Raw genomic sequence first — 25,903 nt, forward strand, 5'->3', positions numbered from 1 at the left:
CATGGCTGAGGAAGGTGGATTGAACTTGACTTTAGACAAATTCCTGAGCTCAAATCCACCCAACAGCATAGAACTGAGCCATTCGAATGGAATTAGAAAAAAAATCTTCACAAAGGAAAGATTTTACGTTGCAAGATAGGAAGATAGGGGGGGGGGCAATTCCATATAGAAGGTTATAGGAACAAAATATTTTGTACATAGTTTATGTTGATCCAGGGAGCTATTTTAACTGCCCAATTGCAGTCAAGGAAGGAATTTCCCTATACTTTGTGCCCATTGGCATGAACCTTGTAAGGATTTTTTGCCATCCTTTGGATCAACAATGTAGGATTGTAGGTTACACCACCAGGGGTCGTCACTAGGTTGACACTACTACCCTTGAGGGTGCCATGAAGATGTTAGAAATCCAGAGAAGCTGTCACACAGGTTACATAGTATTTATGTATTTTCATTATAATAGGATAAGTCCTGAATCCCATAAAATTGTATGTTGATAATGAGTTTACAGGAATTACTATACAAATCAAATAGAATTTTCATAAAATAATGTTCTCAGGACGCATAAGCAGATACAATGTATCAAGGACGAACTACATTCCAGAGTAGCTTGTAAAATGTTCCGTCCTTGAGTCATTCATTCTGCTCTATTCTTCTTCGGCAGCAGGACAGGGAATACTAGCGCTACAATCGTAACCATGTCAGGAAACGCACAATAGGACAGGTACGGGATTACATGGGCAGAAGTTAAGTGTACACACAATGTATACCATATTTTATCCTGAGTTCAGTATAATTTTACAAATTATGATTTCATTCCATAAACTGAAGAACTTTGTTTCTTCTAATATTGCAGCTCAGTCCATTTTAAATACCGCCACCACCCTACGTTTTCCAGCTACTGACCCTGCTCCCGATTCAGGCAAACAAGCATACCCGACATTCATGCCTGGGCTTGAAATGTTGATAGTCATGTGACTTCTCATGTATCAGTTAGAGAAACAAGACAACAAAATAATAACAAAATATCTAAACATCCTGGTTCCACCTTCTGTAAACTACTCAGGAATGTCAACAGATGGAGATGGTGGATATGGTACAAGGTATTTGGTGCATGCACAGTGTACTCATAGAAACCAGGGGTAGACTGTGCATATGTTGAATTGTGCATGACCACCACATGTGCAAAGATGGAGAAGGAGCATGGACACCAAGAGGAGGGTTAGAGTGAGGTTTGGCTTTGCACTGATTTGTTCATGCACATCACAGCAAGTGGCACCAATGGCAGGATCTACTAGGAGGAGTCAGACATCCAGTAAAGGGGACACAGAGGTTTTGGATTTGGAAGGGTCACTCAGAGAACAATAGTATGGCTCTCTATGGTTTTGTTTGTATTCTCAATGATGGATGGGAATAGGTCACTCCAATTAACTTCTCCGACTGGGTTATATCCAATGGGAACAAAAGAAAATTAAAGCATGGTAACCTTTCTTGACACAACATTTACATGAGACACCATGAGATCTGTAAGTTCTGCTGACTTCAGTCTAATGTACATGGTCACCGGTAATCAAGCAACAACCAGAGCCATCCGACTTTATAAGACCAGAGAGGATTTTAGGAAAAAAACTCCAGGACAGATACACTCAGATCTCTTCATACTAAATAAATTACATTACATACATTACAGACCAAACCTTCATGTCATGAATTGTGCCTACTCTCTATTTTTTCTTACTCAGACCAGTGGCTCTGTCAAGATGAAATGCAGTCATTCTGAAAACTTCCGATCTTGTCAAGCCGTCGTTGGATTTGCCTGACCTCCCTTGGCCACGAGAGTGAAAGCTTCCCTCTACTCCCCGGTATGTCACCGCCATATAACTCAACAGTTGCTACATTTTGTTATAGTGTAAATGTAGACGTAGATTTCTGTCCAAAAATCTTTTCTTTACATGCAAATGAGAAGTCAATCTTCAAAGAAGTGATCACAGCGGGGGTCGCCTCCTGATCTACCTGGGTAGCAACCAGTCTAATGCTCTACCGCTAGCTAAACGAACAAGAGCTTTTATCAAAAGGTCTTAGATGGATTATGCAAATTCCAAAGACGTAAATGGCAATATCATGCTACGTTACATGCAGTTATTTCGCTCAAAGACCTACGACATCAACCAGTAAAAGATTTTCAAGTGTTTATACTCCATAATACATTCTTTTTTATATCATTTTAACTTCATACATCTTTCTAGTTGGACATCATGATTAAAAACTATATACCAGTCAACCACATTCTTGCACAGTGGACAGGTATGGCTGGAGTCAGATGGGGTCATAACGCAACCCAACCCATGCAATTGCTCCAGAGGTCCAAAGATGGGGTAGTCTCACACAGTGGTGAGATGCAGTAAAATCTATACATGTATCGAGAGGACAAAGGGAGAAATCCAGTGACTTTTCCTTTCAGAGGAGATACAAACTAGAATCTCGAAATCGGAATTCTGGATCTGTCCATCAATAGATACTTCCTACTGAATGAGAACTGAGAAGCGCCCATACACATTAGAAGAGTACTACCTCCAGCCAAAGCTTCCCACTATTAAACCAAATCAGGTAAAAGCTTCCAATAAAATTAGATTTAAATGGCTTTCATATAACAGGAGTGATGTTGTATATGGGGTATGTGTAAAATCTTCAAGTCTACTAGAAAGGTAGGGTTGACGTTGAATTTAACAACCCCGCCCCCCATACTTTGTGGGGAAAAAAAAATGTACTAGTCATCCTGAAGGTAGCAGAATATCACCAAATAAAATATAACTAAATAACAAATCTTACAAAAACATCCGCCTATAACCAACTACAAATTTTTGCAAAACTTAACGTTAAAAAAAGTGGAATAATAAATATGGCAAACTTACAGGAATAAGAAATTTCTTGATCTCTTCCAATGCATGTCCCATTCTGGCATAAGCTTCTGCTGGAGGAGCAAAGACCTCAATAAGAACGTGGAGGTCATCATTGAGATGGAAATATTTGGCTTCTCCACTTTTTCTGAGTTCTTCTTCCTGTAGTTTGGAAGAGACAAGGTTTAATTACCAGGTCAACACACGAGGTAGTGCAAGTTCTTATATGGTCAGAGTAGTCATGTGAATTGAGTCCAAAGATTCGTAATGTTATCCCTTGCATCTTACAACAAAAAGGATTATTGTCTCTCCACCAGGCACTAGCCCTTACACCACCAACGTTACCCCTTCCCTTAGCTGCATAAAAGGGCATCTAGCTCAAATAGAACAGATACATAATGATATAAAGTATCCAGGATGATTTTGGAATTTTCTTGGAATTACCTTTGCTTTATCCCTCATCGATCCTTTTCCCAATATCGACATTTTGGTTAACGTGTCTTCCTGTAATCTCTTCAAAGAATTACCTCGTGGTCCCAAGAGTTTTCCAACAAAGTTAAACTATATGAAGACAAAATGGAAAGTTAGGAGCAAAATTATTTGTGTAAAACCAATATAAAATTAAAAAAGAAAAATTTGGGTCATTCTGAAGACTGTGCCCTCCCCCAATCCCCACTATTTCCCAACAAATTATTTATTAACTTCTCCGGTGGGGGATCCTATATAGCAGTGATGGCGAACCTTTTAGAGGCTGAGTGCCCAAACTGCAACCCAAATCCCCCCTTATTTATTGGCAGGTGCCAACCAAAAGCAGTAACTTATTGCTCCCCCTTCTTCAACAACTTTCGATCAGATTGGCCTCCAGAGGACAAGATGGAAAATTTGCATCATTTTAGCTTCTTTCTAGTGTCCCTCTGTGCACAGAGAATCGTGGGGCCAGCAGAAGGTCCTCCAAAGATATTTCGGCCCTGTCTACTCATTCCCCCTCTTCCTACAGTCCCAAGTAACAAAGTAACAAGTAAGTATCACTTTAATATATGACTGAAAGCAGCATCTTGGCTTGGAACTGCAGGAAGATTCTTTGAGTCCTGTCTGGTGTGCTGGGGCGATGGCGCGGGTGCCCACAGAAAGGGCTCTGAGTGCCGCCTCTGGCACCCGTGCCATAGGTTCGCCACCACTGCTATATAGGGATTTTATGTGCCATATGGGAAATATCTATCGCTCATAGCATCACCCACTGAACTCCAGATTTAAAAGAATAAAAAAAAGGTAAAGCTCAACCCACAAAACTAGATGTAGTAGATATTGGAGGCAAAAGCTGAGGTTCTGCCCCCTTTAGCAGATAGAATGTGCCGCATCTTTCTCCCGCCTTTAACTTCTAGACCACCATATGTTCTAGTACTGTAGGATATTCACATTGTCTGCACAAACAAGACTTCAGATATTCTGTGATCTGCTGACGTCCTTCACTTCACAGAAGGAAAATGTCAAATTCCATTAAAGTTTCCAAAACTGAAGACTTACTTTAGGAAACTGTTTAATAGGGATGAGGACTTTTTGTGCCAGCTTCATGTTCTTATTGATCACCACATCGATATATTGGTCTTCGGTGCCGTCGACGCTCTCTTCCCCCTTCTGAATCTTTTCGATTTCTGTACAAAATGCAAATAGGAAAAAAGAAGTTCTGTAAGAAAAGTTTCAGTGTTCAAAGATATATTTTGTACAGAATGTTATCTAAAAGTTTTGTATTTTTACATTTACGGTAGGGTCTATTTTTTTGTAAACCACCCCACGTGTTTTTCTTTGACTTGGACCACACTCCCAGGCAGATAAGTTCTGGATGTATCAGTGACATTTCTGGAGACAGCACAAGTCTACATGGCGGTGGCCAAGATGTGTGGCGGGGTGGGAACAAGGGGTTGTACAAAGCTGGAGAGTTGAGCGTGAAGTGTGGACTTCCACCAATCTCAAAACTGGGGTCAGTGTCTATACCCCCATTCACACAAGGCAGTCGTCAAGCGTGTGAACTATCACTCTATTCAGAGAAACGCTACTCAGCTCTCCAACAGTCTCAGTATGAGTCAAGGAACAGCTTGAATGTTTGCCCACCATTCCAGTCACTACTCCTGCCTTTTATTCTAGTGACTTGTATTATATCCAGAATTCCAACAGAACAGAACCAGACAGATAATTGGGTATTTAAAGAAAAAAGAAGGAAAAATGTAAATCTTCACTACCATTGTTGGATCTGAATCCCCTTTAAAATGCAGCCTAAAAGATATTCATGAATTTTCTACACTTATTCAGCAATATTGTTTTTCTATACAGACGACACAGCAACCTGCGAAATACACAATAGACTAAATATTGAGTGTGTTTGGGTCAATAACTAAAAAGGTTAATAAGTCATATTAGTGGTTTATGTTTATTGGTTTTTTTTATACATTACTAAATTATTACAGTGAGCATTTTGTATGTGTGGGGTCCGCAACCGCTGAATAAATTAATAGTGAAGCAGTCCATCTCCTCATGTTACTGCTCTTTTGTATGCACAGAACTTAATCCATGCAGCCTCCATCATCATTTTTAGATTTCTTTTTCTCTATGCCACAATCTCAACCTCATGATGCCTCAGAATTGAGGCAAAACAGCAGTGGGATTGCTTAACCGGTCGGCTCATCCCTATTTGTTGGTTCATAGATGTGGTAGGAATATGGCCTTTTCCAGGGACTAAATTGAATCTTTTCTGATACACTTCAGACAGATATTCAAAATGGTGACTACCAAATATTGAGATTCATCCGCGAGGATGGGGAGGGGGGGGACCGGCAGAGGAAAAAATTAAAAAAAGATAAGAGTTCTTCATGAAAAATCTGTTTAAGAGAACTAGAGTGGGATTAGATTTTCCTATGTCCTATTTTAAGGAGAATTAGCATCAGTTCAGACCACTTCGATTCTCATTGAAACTGAATCTTTTGAAATTTTTTCAAAGCTTCTTCCCAATGCATCTTGCAGGAATCCCCTCTTTAGTGGACATTAGTAGGGGAGGCTCCTGCTGCAGCCACAAGGAGATTTAAGGCTGGGGTAAATATTATGATTTTTTATTTACTTTATATTCTACAGGAGGAGGGGATTACACAATTTGTCCAAGATTTAAACAAAGGATTAAAGTTTATCTCCAGAATTATAAAACTGAGATAACCCACAATACCAGACATATTGGGCCAAATATGAAACCCTGAGCATCCTGCCTTAGCCCAGTTTTCCTCACTCATGTGAAGTTTGCACCAGATGATACAATAATGTTGCACGCTCTTAGCAAATTCAGGTTGTGACACAGTTTTACCTTCTTTTTCTCGGTACTTTGCTCCTTGATGTAAATGCAACAGAATGGTGTCAAATCACAGTAAAGAATTTGCGCAAATTAGGAAACCCTGCCGCCCCCCCCCCCTCTCCATGCCCTTTTAGGGGCACATTTTAAAAGTGTCAGACAAAATGCAACCACAACATAAAAGTGGGACAAACACATAATACATGTGCAAGCTCCAAAGACATTTTTTGGTGCAAAATTGTAGATACAAAACTGTATATACACAGACAATAATATATCTGTGGCCACTGCATGGAAAGATTGTAGACGTTTCTGAAAACACGTTTCTTTATTCTTCACAATTCTTTTTGAAAGGCAATTTTGGGGATTTTTTTTGCATTTACTGTTATATTCAAAATGAGATCATTGAGAATATTACAGCATCTAGTTCTTATTTTAATATTCTAATAATTTTATATAAAACAGGGGCTCGATGGTTAGGACTAAATTGGAAGCCGTCAGGTGCAAAATCTATTCCATTAGCTTTAAGTTTTCTCCAGAACCACTTTATCATGAGTGCAGCTATTTAGCTGAGGTTTTTATTTTTAGCAAAAAGGCACTGTGTGCCAGTCATCTGAAAAGGCACAAGGTCACTTTTTACACAAGTTTATTGCCTTATTTTATGCCTCTCTGGGAGTAGAATTTTTTTTTTTGTAAACATTTTTTTAACAGCTTACAAAAATTGTAATGATGAATCCATAAGACCTGCTTCCAAATTAGACACCAAAGTATTCGCAAATTAGCCGAAACCTTAAAAATCAATTTTCAAAACAAACTTGATGAATGACCCCCACTGCGTGGCCAGACTGAAATCAGACAGAAGCCAAATGGTAACTATACGCAGTTCTGTGGAATATACACCATTCTAGAATCTGGTTAAGTAAAAATGTGAATCGCTCTATTTCCCAGGAACTTCTTTGTTCACGTTTCATTTCCATCTACTGTGAAATTAGCAGATTCCGGAACGGTCGGTGTTGCCCTCACTATAGTAGTTTCTGAATAATTCATACTTTTCTGCAGATCTACATACAACATAAAAGCTCAACAATTCAGGAACTGGAAGCCGGAAAACTAAACATTTACAGAGAACAAAAAAACCTCCCCCAACTCTACAGACGCCTAAGAGTCCAACTCATCTCATTAGCATACAGATATTTTGTCACACTCATATCCATCGTCAAGAACTTTATTATAGCATCTCCTTAATTTCCTCTACAGAAAACCAGCAAATATCATGAATGAAGTGTCAGAGAGGGGCCTGTCTACAGGGGATCTTCTATAATCCCTCCGGTTGATCCCCACGACCACTTCCACGTTCTCGACTATCTGATTAAAGTCATTAACCTTGTATTAAAGCAAATTGGATCGTTTTGTGTTAACACGTCTGACACGTAATAACCAAATGATAAGAAACGGGGGATCTGCTGCTCCGCGCTGAGGTTCATTTACATTCTCCAAACAACGCGAGCGCAGGATTTGTTGCCATTGATTAACTGCGAAGTTACATTACTGAATTCAATGGAGCAGAACCGGAGACATGCTGAGATTTAACCTAAAGCCTTAACATCCAGTATTGTATAGATTTCTTCTTGTCTGCTCTTGCAGGTGCCCATTTTTCAGTCTCCTCACTAAAAAGGACAATGTAGCTGAGCCGGGGTTGATAATGTAGTAAAGCTGACTTGGCTATTTAGGAGAGCTCATTGTGTTGTGACATGGGGGCGCTCTGTTGTATAAAGATAAGGCTTTTCCTTTGTGCCTTCAGTTCCTGTTGCAAACAGTGACTAACCATGATCCTGGTCAGTGATGGACCACAATTCATTGGGCCCATAACATTAAATCATCCTGGGGACCCACATCTAGGAAATGGGCCCAAGTAGATTGGATTATAGAGTTCCATCGGTAGAAAATGTTTTTGAAGAGTCTGTGTCCACTGGAGGATCCTCTGGTACTCTAGTGCGCCAGACTAACACTGACAATGCCGGGGGACAAAGACATTGGCTGATGGTTAACAAGTAGTAGAAATTCAAAAGTAGGACACCCTTTCTAATGAACCCACCCCCTTATAATTTGGCTCTTATACAGTATCAGATTCTTCTACTCCAGCGAATATCTGGCAATGCCTGTTTATAGGGGACAAATACTGAAGTCAGCCCTGTGGCCAATGACTGGATGGATTGGTTGCACGTCATGTTAGCAAGTCATTACTGGAGCAGAATGTGCAGAGAGTAGAGAGGACCAGAGATGTAAGGCACAGGAGCAGACAAGATGACCAATACTTAAATTACTATTTTATGGTGTTCAGTTTTTCTTCCAAAACTTTAGGTGACCAAGAAAACCCATTTGAAGAGAAGGAACTTCTGGAACATCTGGAAAGACAGATATTGGGCTTAACCTCTGTCAACAATGACCGTTTCCTTATATCAATCTTAAAGGATCCAGAAATGTGGAGCATTACACTGGTCCAACTACAACTGCATCTCTTTGCTTGTAGCCAAGTAGATACAGATCTTCATAGGTCCTGCATACGGAAAAATGGTTGGAAAATTGAGAATGTTTCATCACAAAATAGGATCCACAGATTTTAGGACCTGATTTGTCTGTACTATTGTAATACAAGGTTCCAGGTCAAAAACCTATATTTACCACTTTTTAGATGCTGCTTCCTAAATGGCCCGAGTGGCGGCTGTATTTTCTTGTCTGACCGAGACTCAGTTGACCTGAACAAACATTGTGCCTATTCAGGATTCTATCAAATAAGAGCAGACTAAATAATATATCTATCTATCTATCTATCTATCTATCTATCTATCTCTCCTAGATACATTAGAGCAATAAACGAAACCCAAAAATATCCAAGCATTCAAAAGTAGGATAAAACCAATTTTGAATGATGCCCCATACACAGTTGGCCAACATACACTTGTATTAAAAAGCTGGATCCTTGGGGAATTCTTGTTAGACTTATGGAAAATCACCTTCAGCAGGAAGATCTAACACAGTCTTCAATCTAAAACATTTCCCAGCATGCCCAACAGTCACCGGGGACTGAGAAGATGAAATTGCTGCTGGTTAACCGCTGGGAAATCATCGGCAGGGAACCCCCAGCAATTTACAGGCTAAATTCCCATATCCAGCAAGTTAAGACCAACGTTGTGTTGGCCATTTCATAAAGTATCTAGACAGACACACAGTTCCCATTTTCTAGAGATTTTTTTTATTATAGAGAAAATTGATTTTTTTTTTTTACTTTATGCCAATTAGATTTTGTGCTTTAGGGGTGGGGCTTGTATGTGCACTAATTTTGTTTTCTCCATTACACTTTGTGTCATGGTATGATAGTGGGAGGTACAATCTCCCAGCATACTCTGTAGATCTACTCTGTAGATAGAAGAATTTTCAATTAAAAAGTGGCATCCGTAGAGGAGGCTCCACCCCTGGTGCACTGACAAGTATTTTTGCATAATTACAAAAGATAAATGTAAATTCAGAAAAATTTCTGAAAAGCTTCTATAGAGCTTTACATAAGGATGGTGTCAGCTCCGGCAACCAGTTCAAGACCCGAGCTTACAGCCTCATCTCACTTGAAAAGGGAATCCTTTGAGATTCCGAAACGCGTTGTATTATTGAGTAACCAATAAAGTTTTGTATGAAGAACACTCCCAACTCCATTCATTACCAGTGTGCGCCGCATGGACAACCACTTCTCTACCAATACATGTTAAAATAGAATACTTACAAAATGCTTAATTGTCTATATGTTGCACGAGAACCCACAGGGCAGAATGAAATCGAAGCATCATAACCAACAATGAGGATTTGTAGAGGCCGAAATCCATCCCAGTGGTGGAGGAATCTTGGCTCAAGCTTTGAGCAGAGACCATCCATTTTTGGGTGGTTTCTCGATGACCTGGTCAATTGTGAATAATCTTCCCAGTCGGTCCCCAACATTCTGCTACAATGGGAGCGTTGCAAAGACCAATGATCTTGAAGATCTATTATCTTGCAGCCATCAGCTTCAGAGTCTGTCCTGCACAGGACTGAATTATGGGATGTCCATGGGAAATTCCGATTTAAAAAAAAAAATAAAAAATGTAAGAGTTTTTCAGTAGCAACAAAAAAGGAAAAGAACATAATTTTCAGAATTTTAGACCCATGGGAACATTCCCTAAATAGGATCCAACTTTATTAAGCTACAGGGACATCTACAGCTGAATTATATACAACCTGGTTTAAAAAAAGGGGACAAAGGGGAACAAAAAGTCACAAAATATAATTGTTATAAGCAAATAGAAAAGGAAGCAACTTTATCACACTGACAGGGGGACATGAGAAATAGAGCCGCGCTCCGGAGCGTTGACACAACTTTCAAACAAAATTGCCAAAAACATAAATAAATTGCAATCCAGAGCTCAATTCTGGAGAAAAATGATGACACAGGTCTCAAGGCAATCGCGAGCTAATTCATCTCTGTTACAAATGGTGACTCTTTAAGCTGAAATCTGTGAAACCATTACAAAAGGAAGAAACTTACAAACCTCCAGAGCATCTTAAAGGGAATCCATCACCGCAAAACTGGGTTTTAACTTTATACGTTTTTTTTAAAGTATTTTTAGTTGTTCTGTTTTCCAGATCATCTATAAAAGCTCCTGGTTTTATGATCATTCAAGATGGATTACAGACAGGTGAAAACTTTATATGGAGATAGCACAGGATCAACCGTTCACAAAAGGTAATGGTCACGGCTCCCCCCCCCCCCCCACCTCCCTTCATCACTACCTTGGCATAGTATTTATCTTCACAAGTCAGTCAATCCAGATAACACGTTCCTATGGTAAACTGCCCTAAGTAAAACCGAGCCAATTCCGAATTCCGCATTCACATCATTGTGAATCAATAACAGAAAACAACTATAGTAAGATAACACAGGATCACACGCTTGGCAATAGGTGATGGTTACAGCTCATCTTATTACCCTTCCTGCACAGATCTCTGAGCACAACCAAAACATAATGGGGGACGGATTTCTAGACTGTAGCATTCTGTGCCAATTTTGATACGACCTGCGCCAACCGGAAGTTGCACCTATGAATAGGTTTGAGCGCATAACAACCAATGTGCAAGCCTAAATTTTCCCCAATGATAGAGGATGTCATGCCCAGGCATTAGATTATTATAGACCATGCCTCTTGATGATAAAAATCAAGCTAGAAAAAGATTAAAAATGGAAAAATATTTTTATTAATTTTGGCACTAGGTAAATACTGTGAGTGTATAGAATATTGGGTGCATGGTCAGTCATTGGGGGTCATTTACTAAGGGCCCGATTCGCGTTTTCCCGACCTGTTATCCGAATATTTCCGATTTGCGCCGATTTTCCCTGAATTGTCCCGGGATTTTGGCGCACGCGATCGGATTGTGGCGCGTCGGCGCCGGCATGCACGCAATGGAAATCAGGGGGCGTGGCCGAACGAAAATCGACGGATTTGGAAAAACCGCCACAGTTTTTTAAAAAAATGTGTCGCGAAAATTGCACTTACCTTCACTAGGAATAGGCCGGTGAATTTCAGGGCATTCCAGCGGACTTCAGCGCAGCAGCGCCACCTGGTGGACGGCGGAGGAACTGCCTTAATAAATCCCAGCCGAACCCGAATCCACCACACAGAACGCGCCGCTGGATCACGAATGGACCGGGTAAGTAAATCTGCCCCATTATCTCATCACAGGTAGGTTAACATATAGGATTAACATCACCTGACTTACATACGACCCCTAGTTACAAACAGAGCTTTGGATTTTGGTAATTTGCTGTACTTTAGTCCGAGGCTACAATAAAACAGCTGTAACAATTATCACAGGTGTCTGTAATGAAGATTTATTGTTAATTCTGGTTCTTTTGACAACCCAACATTTTTAAAATCCAATTGTCAGAGACCAAAAAAATTTTGACTGGGATTACAATTATAAAGTATACTTACATACAAACTCAACCTAAGAACAAACCTACAGAACCTATCTTGTAGGGACCGCCTGTATGGAGGTTTCCCTTCTGTCCTCCAACTCACAGCAATTTGGTTCAGTCAGAGCATGCTCACTATATTCTCCCACACAAATCAATAGGGATTTTGTGACTTGATATACATACATTTCTGCATTTTCTACATCTCAGTAATCTCATAATTCCAGACAGAACAAATCGTAAAAAGCACCTCGACTACATACAGTATCTGGAGGAAAATAATAAAAGAATGGAAAATACAAAGCTCCTCCCCCCCAGAATGACCCTGTCAGAGCATGCTCAGTACAGTCTCCAAATACAGACCATTTCATCTAGACACATTTTCTTGCATTATAATGCTTTCCTTCCTCCCTCTAACAACATCTAGACACCATTCTGCAGTTCATCTTTATATAATCCCAGGCTCTACCTGTGATAAAGTTGGAAAGCTGCTCCTATTTGCCTCTTTTTCCATACAGTGATCTTGTAACAGCACACTCACTACACTCTGCAAAATATATTTTTAGAAAACCCATTGGTCCGTTTGGCAACATCCACATTATAACCACAGGTAAGGTCCTGTTCACATCTCCATTAGGTCTTCAGAATGGATTAGCAGACCTGTTGGAATCTGTCAAGTTCTCTCGAACCCGAATGCTCACCTGCACCGGTAAAACCCATGTTCAGTGTTGGCACCGATCTCAAGTGTTAACCCTCCAAATGGCGCCAGAGATTCTAGGAAAAATGTCGGTGTGCAAGCATCAGCAGCATTTAAAGGGTTAACAACTGCAATCGGGGTGTTACCATTGCAGGTGAGCTGGAACACTGAACTTCCTGCGGCGGTCCACTTTCAGGGACCTTGACCCACAATGTTCAGCACAGACCCAAGCATTGCGGGTTCAGGTCCTCTCATCCCTAGTCTTCAGTTATTGCGAGTCCAAACCAGGAATGGTTGAACACACAGAACAAGGACAAGTCTTTCCAGGGACTATACAGAGGTGGGGTGTAGAAGGCTGGGGAGACTTGCATCTGTTCTCCGTGTTCAACCACTCTTGGTTTTGACTCAAAATAACAGCTGAAGGAAATAAGTGAAGACCTAAAAGTGATCAACGGAGTCCAAGAAGGAAATGAAGACAACAAAATGCAGCACCATCTCCCTCCTCCCTCTCCCAGCACGGTGACCCCATCAGAGCATGCTCACAACACTCCCCCATATCAGTTAATGTGCATTTTACTGACTATCTAGTCACAATTATTCAACTTCCATTGTGCCGAATCGGACTTATGGCAGCAGCCACAGAACAGAACATGAACATGGAACCCATTATAATGGATACAAAAGTCTAAATGAGAGCTTTGAGAGCCCGACATCATCCCGGTGTAGACCGAGGAACCATCTATACCCCCTCCCCCTTTCCCGTATATTTTACATGGAGCACATGGTCCTATATGGCAGAATAATTGCTTTTTGAACAACTAAACCTCAGATCCTTAATCAGATGCTGAAGGTTGAGAGGGGAGCGGGATTTGTGTTGTACTAATCCACAGATTACATTCTGTCCTACTAGGTTGCTTTATACACAGGAGGCTTTACTATAAGTAAAATGTATGATTAAGGTTAAGATTAAAACCTTAAAATACAGATGTTACATAGGCAAGAACATTCCCATTAATCTGTCATAGGGCATTACCATCCTGAATCCTCCGTACCTTTACAGATGCTGATAGCCTAGAAAACAAGGGGAAATTGAATTTCCTGCCCTGATAGAAAACATGCATGGACGATGTCGAGGAGATCAAGGGAATTAGAAGCATAAAATACGGTATATATCAGCTGTGCAATATCTACTGTACATTAATATGGTAGGATGTATCCGCAACGGGACGGTAATCCAGATTAGCCTTAGTGATAAAACTCACTGTCATGGGTAAGTAAAGGACGATCCCGGATCAGGTTTGTGTAAGCCTCTTACCACCCAATGTTTTATTCTCAAAAATATTCACCAGTGAACCGGGCAATCACTGGAGGGCTACTACTGAAGATGAGGGGGGGGGGGAGGGGCATTTTGCCTGCCATAGAAGGAATAGCAATCCGGCCAGAATTGTTAAGCAAACACAGGGTTCAGATCAATAAAATTCATGGTCACGCCCCAAAAAAGAAAATAATCTGGAAATGGTTGACCAATATAAGGGTGCAGTCACACGTTGCAGTTAAAACTGCATTGCAATCAGCTCGGAGGTGGTTTTGCAATTTAACAGGGGAAAGACATGAACAGGTGAATGACATTTGTGGAGCAGGTGTCAATCAAAAATCAACTCGTTCAGTTAATGTCCTTCACCTGTTAAAATCAACAAAACTGCACCTAAAACCACCTCAAAGCTGATTGCAATGCAGTTTTAACTGCAACGTGTGACCGCTACCTCAATAAAAAAATTACCCTTGTCTGGATCCGGATGGTGTGAGCCTCCTCACCATTGAACCCTCTCCATTTCCAGATCAAACCCCAACTGGTGCTCTGGCGAACATGGAGTTGGAGCACCTCCTATATACTACAAGTACTATTTCGAGATGTGCCTAATGGTGAACAATCACTTAAGGGAAGGTTCCTTTCATACCATTGTCTTTTTATACTTGAAACCAGTTACTACTCCATCATCTTTCCTTTAACTCAGAACACATAACTATGGGTTGTGCGGTTCTGAAGAGCAATACCATTTGCAGACTATGGGCGAGATTGGCGGCGATTCAAAGAAACCAACTTTTCCTTGCGTAATTATTAGAAATGAGCGAACATACTCGTCCGAGCTTGATGCTCGTTCGAGCATTAGCGTACTCGAAACTGCTCGTTGCTCGGACGAGTATTTCGCCTGCTCGAGAAAATGGCAGCTCCCGCCGTTTTGCTTTTTGGCGGCCAGAAACAGAGCCAATCACAAGCCAGGAGACTCTGCACTCCACCCAGCATGACGTGGTACCCTCACACGTCGATAGCAGTGGTTGGCTGGCCAGATCAGGTGACCCTGGGATAGACTAGCCGCTGCCCGCGCTGCTCGGATCATTCTGTGTCTGGATGCCGCTAGGGAGAGAGCTGCTGCTGGTCAGGGAAAGCGTTAGGGTGTTCTATTAGCTTACTGTTAGGCAGGAGTGATTCTACAACAACCCAACAGCCCTTCTTAGGGCTACAATAACGTTATCCTTTTTTTTTTATTTGCTTGTGGCTGGGCTTGCTGGCACTAGTAGTGCAGCTAGTACCATATTGTGAGGAATTAGCAGGGGGACTTGCTACCGTTGTGTTTAGCTCTTAGTGACACACATATCCACCTCAAACACCAAAGTGGGAAAATTTATTAGGGGTTTGATTTCAATTAGGCACAGTCTGGCAGTTTCTTTTTATTTTACATTTATTTTTTCATAACTCAGCGTCATCTCATCTGGCATAGTAGTGTGCTTTCATACTTGGCTAGAAAATAGCCATAGGAGAATCCAAAAGGCTTACTTACGTCTACAATAGCGTTACATATATTTGATTTCTGGTTGATCTGCTGGTGGCTGTAGTTGTTGCAGTGCATCTACTAGCAAATTGTGAGCAATTTGGAGTGAGACTTGCGACCACTGTGTTTTGCGCTTAGTGACGCACATATCCATCGCAAAGACCGAAGTGGGAAAATTTATTAGGGCCCGGGGTTGTATTTCAATTAGGCACAGTCTGCCATTTCCTTTTTTATTTTACGTTTATTTTTTTCATAACTCAGCGTCATCTCATCTGGCATAGTAGTGTGCTTTCATACTTGGCTAGAAAATAGCCATAGGAGAATCCAAAAGGCTTACTTACGTCTACAATAGCGTTACATATATTTGATTTCTGGTTGATCTGCTGGTGGCTGTAGTTGTTGCAGTGCATCTACTAGCAAATTGTGAGCAATTTGGAGTGAGACTTGCGACCACTGTGTTTTGCGCTTAGTGACGCACATATCCATCGCAAAGACCGAAGTGGGAAAATTTATTAGGGCCCGGGGTTGGATTTCAATTAGGCACAGTCTGCCATTTCCTTTTTTATTTTACGTTTATTTTTTTCATAACTCAGCGTCATCTCATCTGGCATAGCAGTGTGCTTTTATACTTGGCTAGAAAATAGCCATAGCAATAGGATAGCATCGTTTGGTTTTAAAAACTAAAAAACACACAAATAAAAAAAAACAAAAACAAAAAAACGTTAAAAAAAAAATTAAAGTTATAACTCTCATTTTCAAAATGTTTAACCCGAGGGCTAGGGGTAGAGGACGAGGGCGGGGACGTGGGCGTCCAACTACTGCAGGGGTCAGAGGCCGTGGTCCTGGGCGGGGTGAGACACCACCTGCTGATGATGAAGGAGCAGGGGAACGCCGCAGAGCTACACTCCCTAGGTTCATGTCTGAAGTTACTGGGACTCGTGGTAGAGCACTGTTGAGGCCAGAACAGTGCGAACAGGTGATGTCGTGGATTGCCGACAATGCTTCGAGCAATTTGTCCACCAGTCAGTCTTCCACGCAGTCCACCCATGTCACCGAAATCGGCACTCCTCCAGCTCCTGCACCTCAGCCTCCTCCCCCCCAGTCTGCCCCCTCCCAGCAAAATTTGCCATTTGAACCGGCATACTCTGAGGAACTGTTTTCTGGACCCTTCCCACAGTCACAAACCACTTGTCCTGCTGCTGCTGAGCAATTTTCCGATGCCCAGGTTTTCCACCAGTCGCAGTCTGTGGGTGATGATGACCTTCTTGACGTAGTGGAAGAAGTGTGTAAAGAGGTGTCCGACGATGATGAGACACGGTTGTCAGACAGTGGGGAAGTTGTTGTCAGGGCAGGAAGTCCGAGGGGGGAGCAGACTGAGGGATCGGAGGATGATGAGGTGACAGACCCAAGCTGGGTTGAGAGGCCGGGTGAACACAGTGCTTCTGAGACGGAGGAGAGTCCTCGACCAGAACAGGTTGGAAGAGGCAGTGGTGGGGCCAGACGGAGAGGCAGGGCCAGAGCTGGTGCATCAGCGCCAAATGTGTCAACTAGTGAAGCTCCCGTGGCGAGGGCTCCTGCGGCGAGGGCTAGATTTTCAGAAGTCTGGAGGTTCTTTAAGGAAACACCGGATGACCGACGGACTGTGGTGTGCCAAATTTGCCAAACCAGGATCAGCAGGGGTTCCACCACTAATAGCTTAACTACCACCAGTATGCGCAGGCATATGAATGCTAAACACCCCACTCAGTGGCAACAAGCGCGTTCACCTCCGGCCGTGCACACCACTGCTCCTTCCCCTGTGTCAGCTGATAGTCAGCCCCCTGCCCAGGACCCTGCCACAAAAACCCCATCGTCGCCTCCACGATCCTCCACAGCATCCACCAGCGTTCAGCTCTCCATACCCCAGACGCTGGAGCGGAAACGCAAATATAGTGCAACCCACCCGCACGCCCAAGCCCTTAATGTGCACATCTCAAGATTGCTAAGCCTGGAGATGCTGCCCTATAGGCTAGTAGAGACCGAGGCCTTTCGCAGCCTCATGGCGGCGGCCGCCCCTCGGTATTCGGTCCCCAGCCGCCACTACTTTTCCCGATGTGCCGTCCCAGCCCTGCACCAGCACGTGTCAGACAACATAATCCGTGCCCTGACCAACGCCGTTTCTGACAAGGTCCACCTGACCACGGACACGTGGACGAGTGCTGCCGGGCAGGGCCACTATATATCGCTGACGGCACATTGGGTTAACTTGGTGGAGGCTGGGACCGAGTCTGACCCTGCGGCTGGTCATATACTGCCGACGCCGAGGATTGCGGGGCCTACCTCGGTCCAGGTGTTTCAGGCCTACTATGCCTCCTCCTCCTCCCACCCCTCCTCCACCTCCTCCTCCGAACGACCATCCGTGGGCATGGCGCCATCAGTCGCTAGCTCTAGGCACAGCAGCAGTGCCGTCGCTAAGCGACAGCAGGCGGTGCTGAAACTGCTGAGCCTAGGCGATAAAAGGCACACCGCCCAAGAACTATTACAGGGCATCACGGCGCAGACTGATCTGTGGCTGGCACCGCTGAACCTGAAGCCAGGCATGGTTGTGTGTGACAACGGCCGTAACCTGGTGGCGGCTCTGCAACTCGGCAGACTGACACATGTGCCATGCCTGGCCCATGTGTTAAATCTGATAGTTCAGCGTTTCCTCAAGACATACCCCAATCTGTCTGATTTGCTCACGAAGGTGCGCCGCATCTGTGCGCATTTCAGGAAGTCCAGCACAGATGCTGCCACTCTCAGGGCAGCGCAGCGCCGCCTCCAACTGCCCGCTCACCGACTGTTGTGCGACGTGCCCACGAGGTGGAATTCAACACTGACCATGTTATCCAGAGTTTACCAGCAGCGCCGAGCGATTGTAGACTGCCAGATGTCAACTTCCACCAGAACTGGTAGTCAGGTCAGTCAGCTTCCTCAAGTCTACAATGAGGAGTGGACGTGGATGTCTGATATCTGTCAGGTGCTGAGTAACTTTGAGGAGTCAACACAGATGGTCAGTGGCGATGCCGCCATCATCAGCCTCACCATCCCGCTGCTTGGCCTGTTGAAAAACTCTCTAGTCAGCATGAAGTCGGAAGCTTTGCGCTCCTCACAAGAGACGGGGGAAGAAGATTCCCTTGTTGATAGCCAAAGCACCCTTAGGTCTGTTTCTCAGCGCATATCGGAGGAGGTGGAGGAGGATGAGGAGGAAGAGGAGGAGAATGTTGGCGAGACACAAGAGGGGACCATTGCTCAGACCTTCACTGTTCAGCGTGTATGGGCAGAAGAAGAGGAGTTGGAGGAGTTGGAGGAGGAGGAGATGGACAGTCAGGCCAGTGAGGGGAGTGAATTCTTGAGAGTTGGGACTCTGGCGCATATGGCAGATTTCATGCTAGGCTGCCTATCCCGTGACCCTCGCGTTCAAAGAATTTATTCCAGCACCGATTACTGGGTGTTCACTCTCCTGGACCCACGGTACAAGCAAAATCTTTCCACTCTCATCCCTGGAGAGGAAAGGAGTGTGAGAATGCATGAATACCAGCAGGCCCTGGTGCACAAGCTGAAACAGTATTTCCCTTCTGACAGCGCTAGCGGCAGAGTGCGTAGTTCTGCGGGACAAGTAGCGAGGGAGAGTAGGCGAGCAGGCAGCTTGTCCAGCACTGGCAAGGGTACGCTTTACAAGGCTTTTGCCAGCTTTATGTCACCCCAGCAAGACACTGTCACCTGTCCCCAGTCTCGGCAGAGTAGGGCTGATCTTTACAGAAAGATGGTGAGGGAGTACGTAGCTGACCATACCATCGTCCTAAATGATCACACAGCTCCCTACAACTACTGGGTTTCAAAGCTGGACATGTGGCACGAACTGGCGCTGTACGCCTTGGAGGTTCTTGCCTGCCCTGCCGCTAGCGTCTTGTCCGAGCGGGTTTTCAGTGCAGCTGGTGGCATCATCACCGATAAGCGTACACGCCTGTCGACTGACAGCGCTGACAGGCTGACGCTTATCAAAATGAATAAAGCCTGGATTTCTCATAATTTCCAATCTCCACCAGGTGAAGGAAGCTCAACCTGAATAATTTATCCACTCCTCCTCCTCCTCATTTTCCTCCTTCTCCTCCTCTTTGTACAGTAAAGCAGAGGAAACTGGCTATTTTTTGACAGGGCCCACTGGCTCTAGCTATAGTACTTTATGCATGTAATTTTTCTGGAGGGCCACCGACCCGGTCCTCTGTTTTCAACAATTTTTGGGAGTGCCACATACAGGCACTCAATCTATTCAATTTTTCTGGAGGACCACCTACCTGCTCCTCTGGTTTGAAAACTTTTTTGGACTGCCACATACAGGCACTCAATCTATTCCATTTTTCTGGAGGGCCACCTACCTGCTCCTCTGGTTTGAAAACTTTTTTGGACTGCCACATACAGGCACTCAATCTATTCCATTTTTCTGGAGGGCCACCTACCTGCTCCTCTGGTTTGAAAACTTTTTTGGACTGCCACATACAGGCACTCAATCTATTCCATTTTTCTGGAGGGCCACCTACCTGCTCCTCTGGTTTGAAAACTTTTTTGGACTGCCACATACAGGCACTCAATCTATTCCATTTTTCTGGAGGGCCACCTACCTGCTCCTCTGGTTTGAAAACTTTTTTGGACTGCCACATACAGGCACTATCCAAATTGAATTGTCTCCATAGCAGCCTCCACACGTTGTCTCCATTGCTACCTCCAAAAGTCGTTTATATAGCTGCCTCCATACATCGTCCCTTTATCAAACGAGGTGTGTCAGGCCGAAATTTGGGTTGTTTTCATGGATTCCACATCAAAGTTGTTAACCTTGTCGCCACCCTGCTGTGTTATCCACAAAATACACTGGCAAACTTTTACCATTTACGGATATTATTTCAGCGCTTCTTGCGCATCTGTTTACATTCCCCTCACCCGCCATATCCTAAACTTATAAGAACGCTACTACACTTGATCTTATACAAAAGGTTCTTAGAAGTGCTGTTTGGGGAGTAGCCTAGAGACAGGGGCTTGGATTGGCGAAAGCTCGCCTGGCAGCGGAGCGCCAGCTCCATGCGCATCATGCGCTTCTTGCGCATCTGTTTACATTCCCCTCACCCGCCATATCCCAAACTTATAAGAACGCTACTACACTTGATCTTATACAAAAGGTTCTTAGAAGTGCTGTTTGGGGAGTGGCCTAGAGACAGGGGCTTGGATTGGCGAAAGCTCGCCTGGCAGCGGAGCGCCAGCTCCATGCGCATCATGCGCTTCTTGCGCATCTGTTTACATTCCCCTCACCCGCCATATCCCAAACTTATAAGAACGCTACTACACTTGATCTTATACAAAAGGTTCTTAGGAGTGCTGTTTGGGGAGTAGCCTAGAGACAGGGGCTTGGATTGGCGAAAGCTCGCCTGGCAGCGGAGCGCCAGCTCCATGCGCATCATGCGCTTCTTGCGCATCTGTTTACATTCCCCTCACCCGCCATATCCCAAACTTATAAGAACGCTACTACACTTGATCTTATACAAAAGGTTCTTAGAAGTGCTGTTTGGGGAGTGGCCTAGAGACAGGGGCTTGGATTGGCGAAAGCTCGCCTGGCAGCGGAGCGCCAGCTCCATGCGCATCATGCGCTTCTTGCGCATCTGTTTACATTCCCCTCACCCGCCATATCCCAAACTTATAAGAACGCTACTACACTTGATCTTATACAAAAGGTTCTTAGGAGTGCTGTTTGGGGAGTAGCCTAGAGACAGGGGCTTGGATTGGCGAAAGCTCGCCTGGCAGCGGAGCGCCAGCTCCATGCGCATCATGCGCTTCTTGCGCATCTGTTTACATTCCCCTCACCCGCCATATCCCAAACTTATAAGAACGCTACTACACTTGATCTTATACAAAAGGTTCTTAGGAGTGCTGTTTGGGGAGTAGCCTAGAGACAGGGGCTTGGATTGGCGAAAGCTCGCCTGGCAGCGGAGCGCCAGCTCCATGCGCATCATGCGCTTCTTGCGCATCTGTTTACATTCCCCTCACCCGCCATATCCCAAACTTATAAGAACGCTACTACACTTGATCTTATACAAAAGGTTCTTAGGAGTGCTGTTTGGGGAGTAGCCTAGAGACAGGGGCTTGGATTGGCGAAAGCTCGCCTGGCAGCGGAGCGCCAGCTCCATGCGCATCATGCGCTTCTTGCGCATCTGTTAACATTCCCCTCACCCGCCATATCCTAAACTTATAAGAACGCTACTACACTTGATCTTATACAAAAGGTTCTTAGAAGTGCTGTTTGGGGAGTAGCCTAGAGACAGGGGCTTGGATTGGCGAAAGCTCGCCTGGCAGCGGAGCGCCAGCTCCATGCGCATCATGCGCTTCTTGCGCATCTGTTTACATTCCCCTCACCCGCCATATCCCAAACTTATAAGAACGCTACTACACTTGATCTTATACAAAAGGTTCTTAGGAGTGCTGTTTGGGGAGTAGCCTAGAGACAGGGGCTTGGATTGGCGAAAGCTCGCCTGGCAGCGGAGCGCCAGCTCCATGCGCATCATGCGCTTCTTGCGCATCTGTTTACATTCCCCTCACCGCCATATCCCAAACTTATAAGAACGCTACTACACTTGATCTTATACAAAAGGTTCTTAGAAGTGCTGTTTGGGGAGTAGCCTAGAGACAGGGGCTTGGATTGGCGAAAGCTCGCCTGGCAGCGGAGCGCCAGCTCCATGCGCATCATGCGCTTCTTGCGCATCTGTTTACATTCCCTTCACCCGCCATATCCCAAACTTATAAGAACGCTACTACACTTAACTTGGTGCAGGCTGGGACCGAGTCTGACCCTGGGGCTGGTCATATACTGCCGACGCAGAGGATTGCGGGGCCTACCTCGGTCCAGGTCTAAAAAAGGCCTACTATACCTCTTCCTCCTCCCACCCCTCCTCCACCTCCTCCTCCTCCTCCGAATTACCATCCGTGGGCATGGCGCCATCAGTCGGTAGCTCTAGGCACAGCAGCAGTGCCGTCGCTAAGCGACAGCAGGCGGTGCTCAAACTGCTGAGCCTAGGCGATAAAAGGCACACCGCCCAAGAGCTATTACAGGGCATTCCACATCAAACTTGTTAACTTTGTCGCCACCCTGCTGTGTAATCCACAAAATATACTGGCAAACTTTTATCATTTACGGATATTATTTCAGCGCTTCTTGCGCATCTGTTTACATTCCCCTCACCCGCCATATCCCAAACTTATAAGAACGCTACTACACTTGATCTTATACAAAAGGTTCTTAGAAGTGCTGTTTGGGGAGTAGCCTAGAGACAGGGGCTTGGATTGGCGAAAGCTTGCCTGGCAGCGGAGCGCCAGCTCCATGCCAAGGTCCAACTAACATAGTTTTAACTGCAGCACCTTTAATCTACTACTAGTTCACTGCCTCCATACATGGTCCCCTTATCAAACGAGCTGTGTCAGGCAGAATTTTGGATTGTTTTCATGGCTTCCATGTTAACTTTGTCGCCACCCTGCTGTGTAATCCACAAAATATACTGGCAAACTTTTATCATGTACCGATATTATTTGAGCGCTTCTTGCTCACCTCCTTTGGTTCCTTTGGTTCCCATTGGTTTGAAGCCTGAGTCCATTTAGGGTATGTTGCCATGACACTCTCTAGCCTGCCGCTGCTGCCGCTGCCGCTGCCTCTGCATGCCATCCCCTATAGTGTCAGGGTCAATTATTGGATGTTTTAGATGCTATCTAGCCTCATTCGGTCACTCTGTCATGGCCATGCTGTTGCCCATAATTTTGGCATAATGGTGCGATTAAGCAGCCTCAGAGGCATCCATGCATGCTGCCCCTGCTGTTTCCTGTCCATTTCCGTGGTGTTTCCATCCTTTTCTGAGGTTCCCAGGAGTTTGGCCAAGCTTCCCTGTGCAGAGCCTTGGTCCCCTTGAAAAATGCTCGAGTCTCCCATTGACTTCAATGGGGCTCGTTACTCGAAACGAGCACTCGAGCATCGGGAAAAGTTCGTCTCGAATAACGAGTACCCAAACATTTTAGTGCTCGCTCATCTCTAGTAATTATCTATAATACTTGATAAAGAAACCCCATAAATTCTACTTACTAAAGTTTGGTTTTTGGAAGCTACCCAATAATTATATTTTCCTCACAGTTTGTATAGTCCAAATATGACCCTTGCCCCCTATTTGAGGGATCACTCCGGCATCCAGTGGTCACACATTTATCCCCTTTGAATGAATAAGTGATAATTTCCCCATAGTGAGAAACCCATGAAAAAACCCACATTTCCCGTGACCACAATCCTCCATTACGTGGCACATTATTATAACCCAGATCATCATTTGGACGTGTAGATGACCTACATCAAATATAGTGATGGCTGAAGTATTTTATTTCCAGAAATGTGCAAAATAGTCATTGAATATACAAGTTTATACATAGTTAGAAACCTCTACACACGGGATCTTATGCCACCGCAAGTTTCTTGAGTGTGTCTACACTTACTACACTAAAAATAAAACCCGATATCAAATCTAGTGTTTTGTAACTTTGTGCAAGTAAATTTGTATAACTATTAATATTTTGCCATTGTCACAACTCTACTTATAGGAAAATGTGCAGTCAGTAGTTTGCTGAGCTTATGTACACAAGAATTATATAAAAAAAACCCAATTTAAAAATGTGTTAAAATGTTACAATTAGTGCTGAACGGACCCGAAATGCAAAGTTCAGGTTTGCACTGAACTTTTCCCGTTTGGTTCTTCCAACTTTGATTCCGAAGCTCATTAGAACTTCATCAATGGAGGGCATGCACGCCGGCATTAACATGGAGATGGATCAGGTCTCAGCTGTTTTGGGGAGGACAGTTGCTCCCAGATGAAGTCATCGAGAGCTAGAACCCTCCCCAAAATGGTGGCGCCATTTATTTAAAATGCTGCCGACGACTTTGCTGGTTTACACCAGTGACCGGTGTCATCACTGATCACAGTCGTTGCTGGTGGGGGTTCGGGAACAGATATTTCTAATTCTAGTTACAATCTCACTCCAGTAAATGCTGCCACAATAGTAGAGAAGCATCTTAGAACATCGGTTCAATTATATAAAACCATGTTCAAAACGTCATAAAATTGATGCAATATATAGCAAGGCGGACCTCGGCAACGGAGTTCTTTTAAATGATGCCAAATTTTCCTCTATACGTCGATGTCATAACAGTCTAAAAACAGCAAAAATGTATCCAAACCCTCAAATAAAACACTATCATGACGTGTCCTACCAGAATGAAAAGATAAGGAAAAACACATTACAAAAAATTTCAAAGAATATTATTGAACTATTGTTAGGATTGGGTACACAAAAGACAGGGGATAGTGTGCCCTGAGCTTGCCCCAGCCTCTGTCCCTTCCTATAGCCCCCCCACGCTAAACCGTGGGGCGACTACTTGAAGACTCGGAATACTCTGGTTTAAGTGCGGGAAGGGATATACAAACAGACTGACGAACATAAAACACAAAAGAATCGTAAACTAGCCGGAGTCACAACGGGAGGGTACGTCAATAGCAAAGTCAGTAAGCAAATAGTCAATGTCAAAAACTAGCCGAGGTAACAACAATACAGATACAGAGCAATACAACCTAGTGCAGCAAGCAAGTGGAGAAAGAGATTTCAAACACTGGCACAGGTGACTAGTGAAGCTGCAATTTATGCAGCCAGAACTCCACCTCCAGAACCTGATAGGAGCTGGACAGCATCTGGGAATTAACCCCTCACGGTGCAGAACAACAGGCACCAAGCAGAGGTTCAAGTCCCAGCCACTCCTAGACAGCGCGAGATCTTAGCAGCCGCTGCCCAGGACGAGAGGTGGAGTTTGCGCGGACACGCGCCGGGGTTCGGAGAACGCTGCTGGCACCACCAGAAGTCCCAGCATTCTCCCTAGCGAACCTGACAGTACCCCCCCCCTGACGGGGGGCCTTCGGACCCCTAGATCTTAAAGATGGCTTCTGAGGGTAGGTCTGATGAAACAACCTGAGTAACCGTGGAGCATGAACATCTCTAGCCGGAACCCAAGACCTATCCTCAGGACCAAAACCTTTCCAATGGACCAGGTACTGCAGGGAGTTACCTACC

The 25,903-nt window shown here is 44.2% G+C and overlaps 1 protein-coding gene across 3 annotated transcripts in view; it reads right to left on the reverse strand.

The window, feature by feature from the left end:
* Window positions 1-25,903, reverse strand: part of KHDRBS3 (KH RNA binding domain containing, signal transduction associated 3) — an 89,428-nt gene that overhangs the window by 30,234 nt on the left and 33,291 nt on the right. For all 3 annotated transcript variants that reach the window (XM_072151144.1, XM_072151143.1, XM_072151145.1), the window contains 3 exons: window positions 4,419-4,546; window positions 3,339-3,455; window positions 2,910-3,056 (listed from right to left, as the gene is read on the reverse strand). In XM_072151144.1, coding sequence (XP_072007245.1) covers window positions 2,910-3,056; window positions 3,339-3,455; window positions 4,419-4,546 — 392 coding nt within the window. The remainder of the gene's footprint in view (window positions 1-2,909; window positions 3,057-3,338; window positions 3,456-4,418; window positions 4,547-25,903) is intronic.

The sequence above is a fragment of the Engystomops pustulosus genome, chromosome 5, assembly GCF_040894005.1.
Source record: "Engystomops pustulosus chromosome 5, aEngPut4.maternal, whole genome shotgun sequence".
NCBI classification, from domain to species: domain Eukaryota; kingdom Metazoa; phylum Chordata; class Amphibia; order Anura; family Leptodactylidae; genus Engystomops; species Engystomops pustulosus.